At 41.1% G+C, this 13,373-nt stretch overlaps 1 protein-coding gene across 2 annotated transcripts in view; it reads right to left on the bottom strand.

The window, feature by feature from the left end:
- Positions 1–13,373, bottom strand: part of KCNQ5 (potassium voltage-gated channel subfamily Q member 5) — a 287,542-nt gene that overhangs the window by 42,095 nt on the left and 232,074 nt on the right. For both annotated transcript variants that reach the window (XM_065630523.1, XM_065630522.1), the window contains exons 4-5: positions 6,825–7,000; positions 6,274–6,399 (exon numbers count right to left, since the gene is read on the bottom strand). In XM_065630523.1, the coding sequence (XP_065486595.1) occupies positions 6,274–6,399; positions 6,825–7,000 (302 nt within the window). The remainder of the gene's footprint in view (positions 1–6,273; positions 6,400–6,824; positions 7,001–13,373) is intronic.

The raw sequence follows: 13,373 nt of genomic DNA, 5'->3' as shown, positions 1-13,373 counted from the left end.
AATATTCTGGCAGGAACGAGTTCTTCAGGAAAATGCCTTCTAGAGACATTATTTTGCTTCCAGATTCCTCAAAGTTCATTCCTAGGCAAGACGGCCAAAGCAATTCTATTTAATGCTGGGGTCACCACAGGACAAAAGAAGGAAAGTCTTTTGGAAGTAATTAGATTTCATCTATTTAGGGCTCTGTAGATAGTAAACAGTGCTTTCAATCGCTCCCATTGTTGGGAACAAGCTGCGGGTGTAATTTACCCACAGAAAGCTATAGTGACTAAAACAGAGTGAGCTGAATTAAGGCTGCAGCTGAAATTTCAAGTGGTTATCAAGAGTCAGGCTTTGTAATGTGAGCCTGGTCACAGGCATACCACTTTGCATGCCTGCCAGGTCTCACTCTCCTTCCTTGCTCCTCTTCACTTCCCTGCCCCATTCCTTTTTCTCAGCTTTTGCTGGGCTCTTTGGAGAGCCAGTGCAACCCAGGATGGTAGAAAGAATTATCCACATTTGTGTGTGGTTTCTTCCTGCTGTTATGTTAGCTCATGGAGGCACCTGACGAGCTCCAGAGCCTGCAGAAGGCAGCACGTGGCTGAGATTGAGTGATAAGGAGGGAGATGGGAATGCAGCTCCCTCTTTTCTGGCAGAGATGAGCTGATTGAACCACACTCTGGGCCTGGCAGACGGGCTTGGTTTGGTTTTCCTTTGTCTGCTGAAGACGGTATTCCCAGCTCTTCTTGTCAGAGGGCAAGTGCAGAACAGTTTGAGACTATTAAGGCGCTGAGAGCAACAAAGGACTTGAACAAATGAATCCCTGAATAAAAGTTCCTCAAAATTTGTTTCCAGGCCAGTCATCGTGAAACAGTTCGAAGCTCTGGAACGAGCCCAGTTTCTTGGCTTCTCTCCAGCTCCCTATCTCTGCCAGACACTGGAAAGTACAGAGATATCTCCTGCCTGGGCTGACAAGAAGGAAACAGAACTAAGTGTCATCTGCATATTAATGATATGGCCACCGAACTGTCTTCTGAAGAAGCCAAAGATAAACTTGAACCTTTGGGATATGACATCTGGGAGCAATCCAAAACCAGGAGCAGTCACACAGACTATATCTCTGGAATTACTCCAAAGAAAATAACTGGACCATATTAAAGCCTTTCCCCCCATTCTTTTAGGTCCTGAAGACTTGATGGTATCAGTATATGATTAAGAGTATCAGTATATGATTAAGAGTATCAGTGGCTTCTTGTTCACTTTAAGCTGTTTTATCTCAGGATAGTCTTTACATGGGTGTACGGGTGTCAGCACCGTGCTGTATCATCTTACTCAACACTGAACAAATGGATTTGATCTTCATTTTATATTCCTCTCACCACACAACTAAGAAAATATTTTTCCAGGCAACTTCAGGGTCAAGTTCTTTGTTGGTGCTGCAAGCAAATGACTAAACTACTGGCCAGGCCTGGACTGGCATCATTCTGAGGTTAAATTAACTGAGCAGGCTGTGGAAAACTACTGGACGTGAGACCATGACAACATGCGAAATTTCCAGACGTCACTGATAGTAATGTAAGAAGCAGACAGAAGTTACAAGCAGCACTGCGAGGGAAGGCTGGATCCTGCGGGTGGTTAAGGGAGAAGTGACCCAAGTTCAAAGGTGACTGGAGGAAACTCTTTGGGACCTTTTGGGGATTGCAGTCTTACAAGGACATCAGCACCTAAGTGACTGTATCAGCAGTACCATACAAGGCCAAGAGTGACTCAGTCACAGAACTACAAAATCTGTAGCAAACCTGTGAAGGTAGTTAGGGACAGGTTGTTTATTCGAGAGGAGACTTGGTCAGAGGAAGTGAAGTGGTGAAAAAGAAGATCAAGATGCAGTAAAAGAAATAACAATGTGTGAACATCATGTCTTTCTAGGGATACCTGCTGAGTGGCCCCGTGTCTCATCACCACAGCCAAAACCAGGACAATAAACCAAACCTTTTAGACTTTGTTCGTATATGATTCATTTCACTCAACTTGAAAAATAAAACGCTTAGGTGTTTAGCATGACCTGGTCACCGCAACATGCACAATGGAAACAGACTCCTCCAGCGGGTAACTCATCCTATCCTAAGATGTAGGACTCAGGCTTGCTTGAAAACAAATGTTTAACACCACCTGAGATGCTGTAGGGCATCTGAACAGGGACCACCTGCAGGAGAGGCAGCAGACCCTCCAGCGGATTTCCCATGGCACTGTATGCCTGTGTTCAAGCAACTGGATCACACTCTGCATGGCTTAGCTGAGTCCTGTCTTTTGTATCATCTTGGTTGCTTCTATAAATGAGGTGTCTTGACAGACCAGTCAAGGCAGGCAGTGTCACCTGGCTAGACTGAAAACTCAGAAAGATGAGAAAACTTCTGCTATATCTCATTGCTGGAGCTAATAAATATGCTAATAGTAAGTGAGGTAATATAATAATGAATGTGATTATATAATCTAGATGCCTTCTATTAGACGAGATAGGATCCAGGAGGCCCCTCTCTAACCTAACATTTCTTTCTGACGTCGTTTTATGTTCTGCTAGCAGCACTTACCTTTTGAATCTTTACCTGACACCAATTACCTGAAAAAAACTGTAGTTTGCTCATGCTATCCTTACATTAAATGGGAAAAATGTCATCATTTGAGCTAGTAATTGTGACAATATTATTCATCGTAAGATGTTTTGTTCCCCTACAGGTCACTGTGGAGTGCCAGAACCATTCTGTATCTAACTGTAACAACTGGATACTTCTAGAAAATAATGACTTATTAAGAGAAACTCTGCCAAATGTGTAGGACAGACAGGAATCTTAATTGCATTACATTTGCAGGTAAAACTAATTAACTTGGAAACTAAATACCACTATAAGCACACACAGTTCTAGCTAACACTAGCAGTTCTCAGAAAACCATGCATGATTTGGTTTTGAAATACTTACGTTTTTGAATTGACCTTTTGCACCCATACAGTTATTTTACTCTGTTAAAGGAATTTACCTTCTCTGTCAAAGCAAATTCTGAACTTGAACTTTTCATATAACACACACTCGTGTGCTGCTGTGTTGGGCTGTACTGTGGGGACCCCAACCACAAGAATATTCACAATAGTAAAATTAGCATGATGTTTAAACTGCAGGTTGCACGGTACAATGTGCCATTGCAGATACAGTGGAGTATCTGCAGACAAATTAGGATGCCATATCTTGCCTTTTGTTTCAGTATAAAATGATGGGCTTAAAAAATGGAGTCAGTGAAATGACCATAGCAGCGTATGGCCCTCAAATAATCTCAATCAATGAATGGGTTAATCGCTTCATGCTGGGTCTGGTCCTGTAAGGGGCAGGGGGCATAAGTGCCTCTAAAAGCTTGACATTTAACATAACTATTGGTGCCTGACTTCAATGCAGTCTTTTCTTTCTTGTACCTCTTCCATCACAGAATTCAGTCTGAGATTTGGTAGATACTCTGTGGTTTAAATTAGAACAACTTTTGCAAATGAACAAATCAATGAGACTAAGCATTGATTTCCCCTAGAATGCCACACAATCTGACCTTTTCAAAATCTGCATGTGGGTTACTCTGGCAGTAAAAACAACCATGACTAAGAAGCACGTTATGCATTTCCCACATACTGTTTTACATATTATACAAAAAATACTATTATTAAAATGGCAAAGATAACAGGTAAGAGGGAACACTGATTTTCAGTAACTTCGTGCACTTAAGCGCATCAAAAATTTAAATGTTTTCATATCGCACACTGCGGAAAGAAGAAAAGATATAGAAATACACAGTATAGTTTGTTTTCAGGTTTTTGATTATAATTTGTTGTTTCTCCTGCTGATGCCAAGAAGAGATTTCTATTTTCTCAGTTGCACCACTTATCTGACCTATGAGTCACACATTTTCACTTCATAGTGTACAAAATAATTTAAGTACTGCTTTATATAATTATTATTTCTTAGGGTTTTTCCTTAAAAAATAGCAGTCAGCAGGTAGCGGAGAAGCAAGTTCTAAAACAAAGATGTTGTTCCTGCTGCTAGAGTTGCCCAGGGACAAGGATCTGGACCTGACATGAGCTTCAGTTGGACAGAGGAGTTGGGTCTGAGTTTGCTGGGACTTTCCTGATCCTCATGCTACGTGTCCCCTCACTATTGCCTGGTGGCAGGTGGGTACAATCCCCTGCTTAGTCCAAACTCCCTGCCTATGCAGTGCTCAGTCAAACATGGCTTTGCAGAGAGGTGGAGGGTGTTTCCTGGAGAATCGAGCCCCTGTAAATGCACATTCCCAGACCCATGCATTGCCACATCCCACCTATGTGACCTCAGGAGGGTCTCTTGCAGGATCATGTCCCCACTGTCACCCCCAAAGGGACAACTGTGTTTGCAGACTGCCAGAGTCAAGGTACCCATCAGTGAAGACACCAGCATCCCAAGCCTGATGCTTCACAACTGTGTCAATATGGGCAGGTCAGAAAGCTTTAAGCCAAACCTGGAACTCAGCTTTTGAAGAGAAGTGAAACTCCTGCATTGGCTGAATTCCATTCAAAGTTACAGACAGATAAACCACAAAATAAATTGCAGTGGTGTGACTGAGGGCAAAACTTTTTCTCGTGGCTTTAGCCAACATGGATGTTACATGTGTTTGGATTACAGGATAAAATAATGTATTTTATTAGAGATCTGCATTGATGCTCTAAAGCAACAAGTTTCAGGAAAAATATTTCTGTATATTTGTAAATACACATGTAAGAGCTCCTAGGTCTGGCTTTTCCAAGCTCCCAATTTTGTGCACAGATAATACAGAAATATAGCCTCTAGGGAAGACATGTAACAAATGATTAACCTTTAGATGAACAAATTTCAAATACACAAACTAGTCCTACTAATAGTATGTGACCTTGACCTTTGCTGAAAATGAAAACAAAACTTATTAAAAATATTTTCCAAGGATTCAAAGCATTTTGGAAAAGGCTTTTGCACAGTTCATCTGCACATTGTCTTTGCCTGCAGATACTACTGAGTTCAAATGAAGTCTTGTTAGAAGAAGGTCTGAGGTGAGACAGCTTCATTTCTGCATCCCTCTGATGAGGAAAGGTGGCAGGGGCTGGTTCAGGTCTCGCACTTATTCCAGGAAAACTAATGAGCGCTGTAGGTTATGTCAGCATTAATGATCTCACAGGCATCATTTCACTACCATTTCACTTTCAGAGCTCATGGTGTTTTTTCTACAGGATCAGAAGGAGAGGAAATAAAAAAGCAGTTTTATACTGCCTGGCCATAGCTCTGCTGTAGGCTTTGTTGGGGCAGACTTCTTAAGCCCCACACGGTGCAGAAGTCTAGCTCACTATAGGGTGTCTTTAAGCAAAAAGCCTACACATTATGCCATTAAAAGAAAAAAAAAAGCAAAATTTCAGACCCAGTTTTTCATTTTTCATTTAAAGCCTAGTTTATTTAAACATGTAAGCATTCATATGGACATTTTCAAGATTCAGTGGGACAGTGTGCTGGGCCATCTTGTCACGACCATGCTTTTGCCAAGAAAGGTTGGAACAGATGATCCTTGAGGTCCTTTCCCACCTGGTATTCTATGATTCTATGATACAATCTTCTTTATTTCAGAAAAGCAGTCAGGCACGTACTTAGATCTCACAGATTTCAACCAAGTAAAAACAATTGATTTGATAGTTAAGCATGAGCTCAACTAAATCAGGGCTTCTACACCTGTAAAAATCATTGGAGAACACTGCTGAACCAGAATGGGAACATTTACTTTTGCTTTTTTTGCTCAAGGTACAGAGGAAGGAGAAACAACATCATTTCTAAGTATGCTGACGATACTCTTTCCTTCACCGCAAAGCTGATGTAACAATTTTTTGCCTTTTTCTTTCCTGACACCTGTTCCTTTTCCTGCACTGCAGCTCACGGGCCTCTGGTTTGGATCAAAGCAGCTCTTTGTGGGACCATACTACCAACTGTATTACTGAAAGGATCTGGGTTAAAAAATAAAATGCTTTCTTCTCCTGAAGGTTCAGTGGTCTGGTCTGCAAGAGAAACACATAAGCAGCTATTCTGCAGGATGAGGTGAAATGAATGATGGATGTGCAAATGAACAGCTGGAGGAGGGAGCTTCTCAGACCAATTTTCTGCCAGTGAAAACAATTAACTGAACAGCACACTAAGTTAAAATCCACAGTAAGTGAAATTCAAAGCACTCTAGCATATGGGTTAACAGTCCATATTATTTTTCTTTACTTACTGTGCCCCACCAGAGAGCATCTGCATACGTGGAGAATTGGTTATTTGCATCTTTTTCCACCAGATAAACCAGGAAAGATGAAAAGATGAGTACTAAAAATCCTATGTACCAGGCTGTGATTAATTCCTAGATAAAAGAAATCAGAGATCAATAACCATTTGAAAGATTGAATAGAATGGCATTTCAAGGAAGACATAATGAAAATATCTATATACATTTTTGGCATTTAGGTAGTTAAGAGTCAAATGCTTCTCTACAGATGTAAATTTTGTCTAAAACTGGACCAAATCTACTCCTATGGCTTGATGCTCCAGCAACTTCAACAATATATATTGAATTACAACAGCAGATCAAGGACAACATTTTCGACATATTTTTTAAACTTTTAGCGTTTAACTAATGTATCTATGCTAATGCCCGTTACAACTGATGTCACTTCAGAAAATTTTAGGTATTCTGCTCAAAAATGATAAGCGTTTATTTTTTTGGCCTCCTCTTGAATCGCACTAAGTGAAGATATGAACAAGAGAAAATAATTTAGGATTACATACCTTGCTATGTGCATAAACTACTGAACCTAATAATTTCCAAGTGCCTCCTCTTCGGTCCATGCGCACCATACGAAGGATCTGTAGGAAACGAAGACTTCTCAGTGCTGATGTTGCAAAAATGTTACCCTGAGTTTTTGCAGAAACAACTGCTATTGAAGCGATGAGAACAATGATGTCTGAAAGAAATACATTACAGAAATCATTAATGTCCAAGTACGAATAAATAACACATACATGTACAAGAGCTGAATGAGGGGACAAAATAGAGACCCCTCCTGTGGTTGGGTGGGAATCCAAATCACTGAGATTCCTGTTTGAGGTAAGGATGTAAGGTCAGGTGTCAAAAACTGCCTCAGAAGACTCCAAGGTGAAAACTGAGGGTAGTAATTTTTAAAAAGTATGGATAAGAGGAGCAGTGTTGAAGGAACCTCATGTAGGAGCTTTGAAGCCTGATGTAGCAAACTGTATAAATCAGTAGGTGGACTAGAACTTTTTCCCTTTATATCTTTTCCCATAGCGACTTTTCCTATGAAAAGGAAAAAAAGAAAAGAAAAAAAAAAGGTAGGAAAAAAAGATAGCAGCCCCAGTGGTGAGAGTTCAGTAGAACCACAAGCACACACACTAATTTCTTACGAGCACAAACCCTGCGTGGTTGCGGCATGTAGCTTCTGAACACAACTCCTCTGATGTACCATTTCCTGGAAAGGAAGCAATACAGTGCTGGGTACTCAGGGACATTCTTTTAGCTGGCAGCCTGGAAAGTTTGTTGAAGCCCAGCAAGTGTTAGGATTTATTTCTTCAGGTCACAGATTCAAACCGTGAGAGCGTTTTGTTCTGCATGAACTAACCAGCCAACTGCCACTTGAGCCAGAACAGCATTTAAAGGGAGATGAGGAGAAGAGGCACAGTGATGGCACACAGATGCTGTGAGAAGGAATAATGTTCTTTTATGATGACTGGGGCAGGCACGGCACTGTGCAGGGAGTGGAAAAGGACAGAACAAGCTCTGTGTTACTTCATCACCTCACCATCAATTTCCTGACCTTCTTTAAAAGCTTAAAGAGCCTTTGTAAGAAATATCTGGTTTAAATCTTAGGATTTTGTGGTGTTTCTATGTTTCTATGCAAGGATAATCTAAACCCATGTTTGCCAGTGAAGAATTGAAATCAAGTTCTTGTTGACACAAGTTTTGCTTCCTTCGTGTTGGGTATGAACACTCGTCTTGTCCCAAGCATAGCTCCTACAAGTCATGAATGATCCAGTAAGCGAAAAGGTTCCCTGCAAGTGAGCAGTGGAAGAGACCAGCTGTAGCTACAAGCAGGACGCTCTTTCCTTAGCCTGCTCCAGTAGAGTAGGAATTAGCCTTGGTTCATTCTGCTCAGCCACCAAAGTAAGTTGAGGTCCAAGTACCCCTGCCTGCAAACCTCCTGGGTTTCTCTGAACTCACCTATGGGTGGCTTGGCTCTTATTACGATACGAAGGGCACAGAAAACCTGTGGTTTAAGGAGTGTCCTGTTAAGTTGTGGAAATCACAAGATACTGAAAGTTTACATGGGTTCAAAGCCAGTAGGATGATCTCATGGGAGAAAATTTAACCCTGGGCTAATTAACACCAAGGGCCAACTTCTGGTTCAGGATGTCTCCAATTAGCAGGCAGTTGGAGGCTGAGAGACTCTTATGGAGAAACACGGTTGTGCGCTTGCCCTGCACCTTCCCTGACCGTTCACTGTTGGCCAGTGTCACTGTTGGCCAGTGTCGCTGTTGGCCACAGTGTGTCAGGCCAGGCTGACTCTGACATTTTAAAATGCCATTGGCTACTACATAGCTGGGTCATAGGTGGCTGCAGTATAATTGCCTACGAAAAGAGCTGGATTTGCTTCTGGAGGTAAATCCAACAAGCTCAGAGATCAGGAAGAGCCAGAAATGGATAAACTATTCTGGAATGTCTCTGCACAGCGCAAGTCTCAAGAGCACAGCAACCAGATACAGCAGGTTATGGGTGAGAATTCAGAAGCAGGATAACTGACCAGGAAAGGTTAGAGACATCACAAATCCTAATGGAGATCACAAAAATGGATGGGGTCAGATTCAGCTCCATGTGAAGACATTTAAATTTGGGTGTCTTCCTGCGAAGCAGGTGTCTAAACTCCCCATGCAGCACCAGGAAATCACGTCAACTGAGGGAAGTGCAGCTAATCCTCAGGAAGGCTCCTGCCGGCTGCCCAGCTGACTCACGCTCTGGGCTTGGTACAAAAAAGGCTTGATTCAGCTGCCCAGATTTATTCGTCCAATGCCATTTGAGATGCCTTAAGGTATCTGAGACATCCCCTAGGTCTGGCAGCTATGCTCTGAGACCTGGGAAGGCTGTGCCCTTCAGGAGAAGTCACTGGACGGCAGGGAATATCACGTAACAGGGGGCACCTCTATGTACTCCGCTGGACTAAACCCCAGAGCTCAACCGACTCCACTGTAAGTATAGACACGCAGCACACATGTACTCACCCACAAGCAAACTTCTATATTTAGGTGTGTGTATCTGGATCTGAGGCTCACACAGAGTGTGCTAGAAAGCCTTGAGCAACATCGACTGTGTTGCAGAAAGAGTGTCCCTGGTTACTAACAGGAGGGCCAGGTTAGCTTGGCTTGTTCCACACTGCTCCAAGCAGAGCAGCAACGTGACAGCCATTTTTAATTAGTGGTGACTGGCTCCCAGCAAATCAGATATCATGAGAAAAGCAGCATGCACTCCTGCAAATCGTTCTCAGAACCTAAAAAAGAGTAAGGTCACCCAAATATTATGAATTATGCATTTGGTCTGGAAATTATTAAAGTGCTTACTGAGGGTTTCGGCTATGCTCAACCACCCTCAATAGGACAGTTTTTTACAAATGCCAATGATTTGCCCCTGCCTTTATTCCTTCCCATTCCAGGAGCTCTGACTTCTAACATGGAGTTTACTGGAGGTCTCCCAGTGCAAAAAATTCAAATTAATTCAGTTTTGGCAGCTCCACACAGCATCTGCCCTGCCCTGCCCTGCTGGGAACCCTTTGTCCTGCTGAAGGTCTCTGGTCCCTTCTGACCACGAGAGACAGAGAAGCCAACACAGCATAGCTCTCTTTTCCCTTTTTTAAAGTATTGCTCGAAAGAGGTTATCTATCTGTGTAAAGCCTTCTAGATCGAGGGTAGGGATGAGGACAGGCAAAGGAGGGGAGGGTGAAGAAGTGGGCGAGCAGAAAACACGCTGACACATGTTTAAGAAACAGTTGGAGGAGGGAAGAGAGTCTTCCCAGGCTGCTGGTGGCTTTTTCACACCTTGCTCTCTCATCTTCTTCAGCTCTTCACAATACACCACCCCCAAAAACCTGCCCCCACCAAGTCCTGAGGCTGGGAATAGGGAAGGGAAGAGTGTGTCCATTGCCCAGGGCAGCCCTCTCTGGCTGCGCTTCCCTGGGAGGCAGGAAGGCAGGCAGGCACATTATTTCAGAAGAGTTTAACGTGCCAGGAACAGGTGTAAGATAAATCAAAATAAAGCCCTCTTGGAATGAAATCAAAGAAAAGTTTGCAACAGTCGAAAGTCACTTCTGACTATGTTAAACTTGCTTCGTTTTCTTATCTAAACATACCTATACTGGAAAAATTAGAAGTTAAGTACTTTATGATTCTCTCCCTGCCAAATTTTTATCCAAAATACCTCAGGTGCCATTTGTTCTGTTTTAAGTAAGAGAGCAAAATATTTTTCTAAATTTCCTTTCATATTCCAATTGAATTTAGCTAAAATCTTCATGGCATTTCTGTATTTTAAGAAGGCTTCTTCTTAAAGCCAACTTCTATCAATATTTTCCTCTTTATCTTTTAGTGGCAAAACTGGGAAACCAAGAAGTAATAGCAAAATTTCAATCAATTTAACAGGGACCCAAGTTTCACTCTGTATCTTGCTGTAAAGCACCAGGAAAGTTTGGGATGTGAGAATGAGTAATGGGCAGTATAAATCCAAACTTCTCTGTAATGATTTATTAGAAGACAGAAGTTTCTGATGTTCATTTACTTCTTTGAATTTTTCCAAGCTAATATCTTGTGTATCATCTTCCAAAACATTAAGCATCTCTTCAGCTATGATGCTGATTTTATTCACTCTTTAGAAATATCTCTTATATATTTATCCTTGCAGACAGTGTCTTCACTTGTTAACTCCAGTCTGAGATTTCAGATCTTCTCAGCTTTACTTGGACATTGCAAAATGTCCCAAAGCCTTGATGTGCCACCAGGACAAGAAAGAATATCAGGATTTTATTAGGAAATGTAATGAATGAAAATCTCCCACCTGCTCAAAGCTCATGTGTATGCTCAAACTAATACACAAACCTGCATTATCTTTCTCTCTTTCATATTCTCCAAAATCTTAGTGTATAAGAAGATGTTAGCAAGAGCTTTTCCTGTTGCCTGCATTTAATGCTGATGAGTTGGAATGTCATTTCCTTCTAAATAAAAATGGCATTTTGAGCCAATACGGGTTAAATGAATCTTGTGCTATTTTTTCTCTGATAATATCTGAATAGAAAATGAACAATATTTAATCATTTTATGATTATCACTATATCATCAAACCAGTGTTTACCATAAATTCACAGAAAATGCTCCCAGTTTACACATCCTTACTAAGAATACGTAGGAGACTGCAATGCCTGTCCATTACTGTGTCTGCTCTGGCTACAGAACAATACAGAAAGGCAACGAGCTAGGACAAGAGTAGGACACATCTGCCCCCAAAACTGCAGGAATAAGCAGAAAATCTCAAGAATGTGGTTTATCTAGCCTGCAGCTGTATTAACTCGCAAAGGAAATTAACTGGCAAGAGTATAACCAAATTCAGGCTACCCTTAGGCTGTCCTTCTAAGGTCTGATTTTGGGCTAGAGTGATTATCTATGACCCAGAGAAAAGACACAGCTCGTAGTGGTCATTTCTTATGAATAGTTCTCAGGACAGTTCATTACCCTGAATTTCAAAGCTGCTCCTGAAGCAAACAGCACTCCGATTCTGCGGCAATATAAAGCTACTGGGCTTCAGAAGTGACTAAGAGCACCGAGGGTGCTTTGATATTGGTTCCATCTGATTCCAATGGCACAGGATATACAGACGTATTGCAGCACGGTGAGCAATTATTCTCACTCATTAAGGAGTTTAAATAAGTTTCAATCCAGATTTACAACAACAACTATGTTTCGATAGTTAACAACTTTCAATTCTGAGTCGCAAGGAGGTGTGAGTGGTGAGAGGGAGTGACCAGCATTTTAGTTTTTCTAATATCTCTTCAGATATCAGTCCTTCCAGTAGCTTCATTGTGTTTATTGCTATACTCAGAACTCTCTTCGATTTGTCCACAATAATCTCCATAGCTAGCTGGCTGGGGCCGGAGGGTATCGTCAATGTAGAAATGTACTTTGAATTTTAATCAGATGCTACAGCACAGTTAACACGCATTCCAGGGCCCTGTATTTGAGCACGTCACGCTATAGAAACATGATAACAAAAGTATATTAAATGGGCTCTACCCTAAACTGATATAAATTGCCAGTTCAAAGCAGTTTAAGGTGTAGCCGGGTGGCTGACACCTGAGTTAAGCCATACATTAGTGTGTGAAAATAAGGGTGCCTTTTTTCAGACTCCTTAAAGAAAAGGTCCGTTTATATAGGAAGAACAGCTTTTTTGCGCAGCCTAGTAATATGTTTATCATTGGTGTATTTTATGCTCTTGTGGGTTAGATGAAAAAAAAAAAAGGAAAAGAAAAAGAAAAAGACATTCATAGATTTTAAGGCTTCTGAATAGCCTAATAGAAGGGTATTCAGAGAGGGAAATAATTGTATCATTATTCCTTGAGCACTTGTTGAGAAAGGTCATGGAATGGAAAAGGTCGTTTCATCATGACTGTCTGCAAAAATGCTTTTAGCTTCAAACGAGGGATGAACCACTTCCCTCTACCGGTTCAAGAGGGCAAAGAATAAAAACCATGATTAGAGAATGCTGCAACAGTTAATTTGAAAAGAGGCAAATTGTGATGTTTTTACAAGGTGGAACTTCCTTTGCTCTCCGAAAAAAAAACCCTTGCTATGAAATCAGTAGGATATTTCACATAGTTATGGCAGCAAAATTTGGTCTAATATGGCCTGAACTTCCAGTGACCTTGCATAAGTATTCAGCCCAGAAATCCAGAATTTTCAATATTTTTATCTTTAAAATGTTCAGAATCTTAACCTTTAATCGCTCTTTAATTTTTTTTTTAGATCAAACCTGTAATTAAATCTCTGAATAGAGATATGATTGATATTATAATATTTAGAAAGATTATGGATGTTATCATATTTTGTAAATTGTCCCACTGGAAGAAGCAGAACCATTTATTGATAAAGTACAATACAGTATGTGAAAGATGGTCAAAATCTGCAAACTGGATTTTTGGAGACTACTCTGAAGACATACGGTCTTTTGAGGTCACCTGAATTCACCCTCTGAAATACGATAGGCTCAAGTATTATTCTCCGATTATAAAAAAG

This window comes from Caloenas nicobarica, chromosome 3, assembly GCF_036013445.1.
Source record: "Caloenas nicobarica isolate bCalNic1 chromosome 3, bCalNic1.hap1, whole genome shotgun sequence".
NCBI lineage: Eukaryota > Metazoa > Chordata > Aves > Columbiformes > Columbidae > Caloenas > Caloenas nicobarica.
Note: the sequence above shows the minus strand (reverse complement) of the source record. Positions and strands in the feature narration are given on the sequence as shown.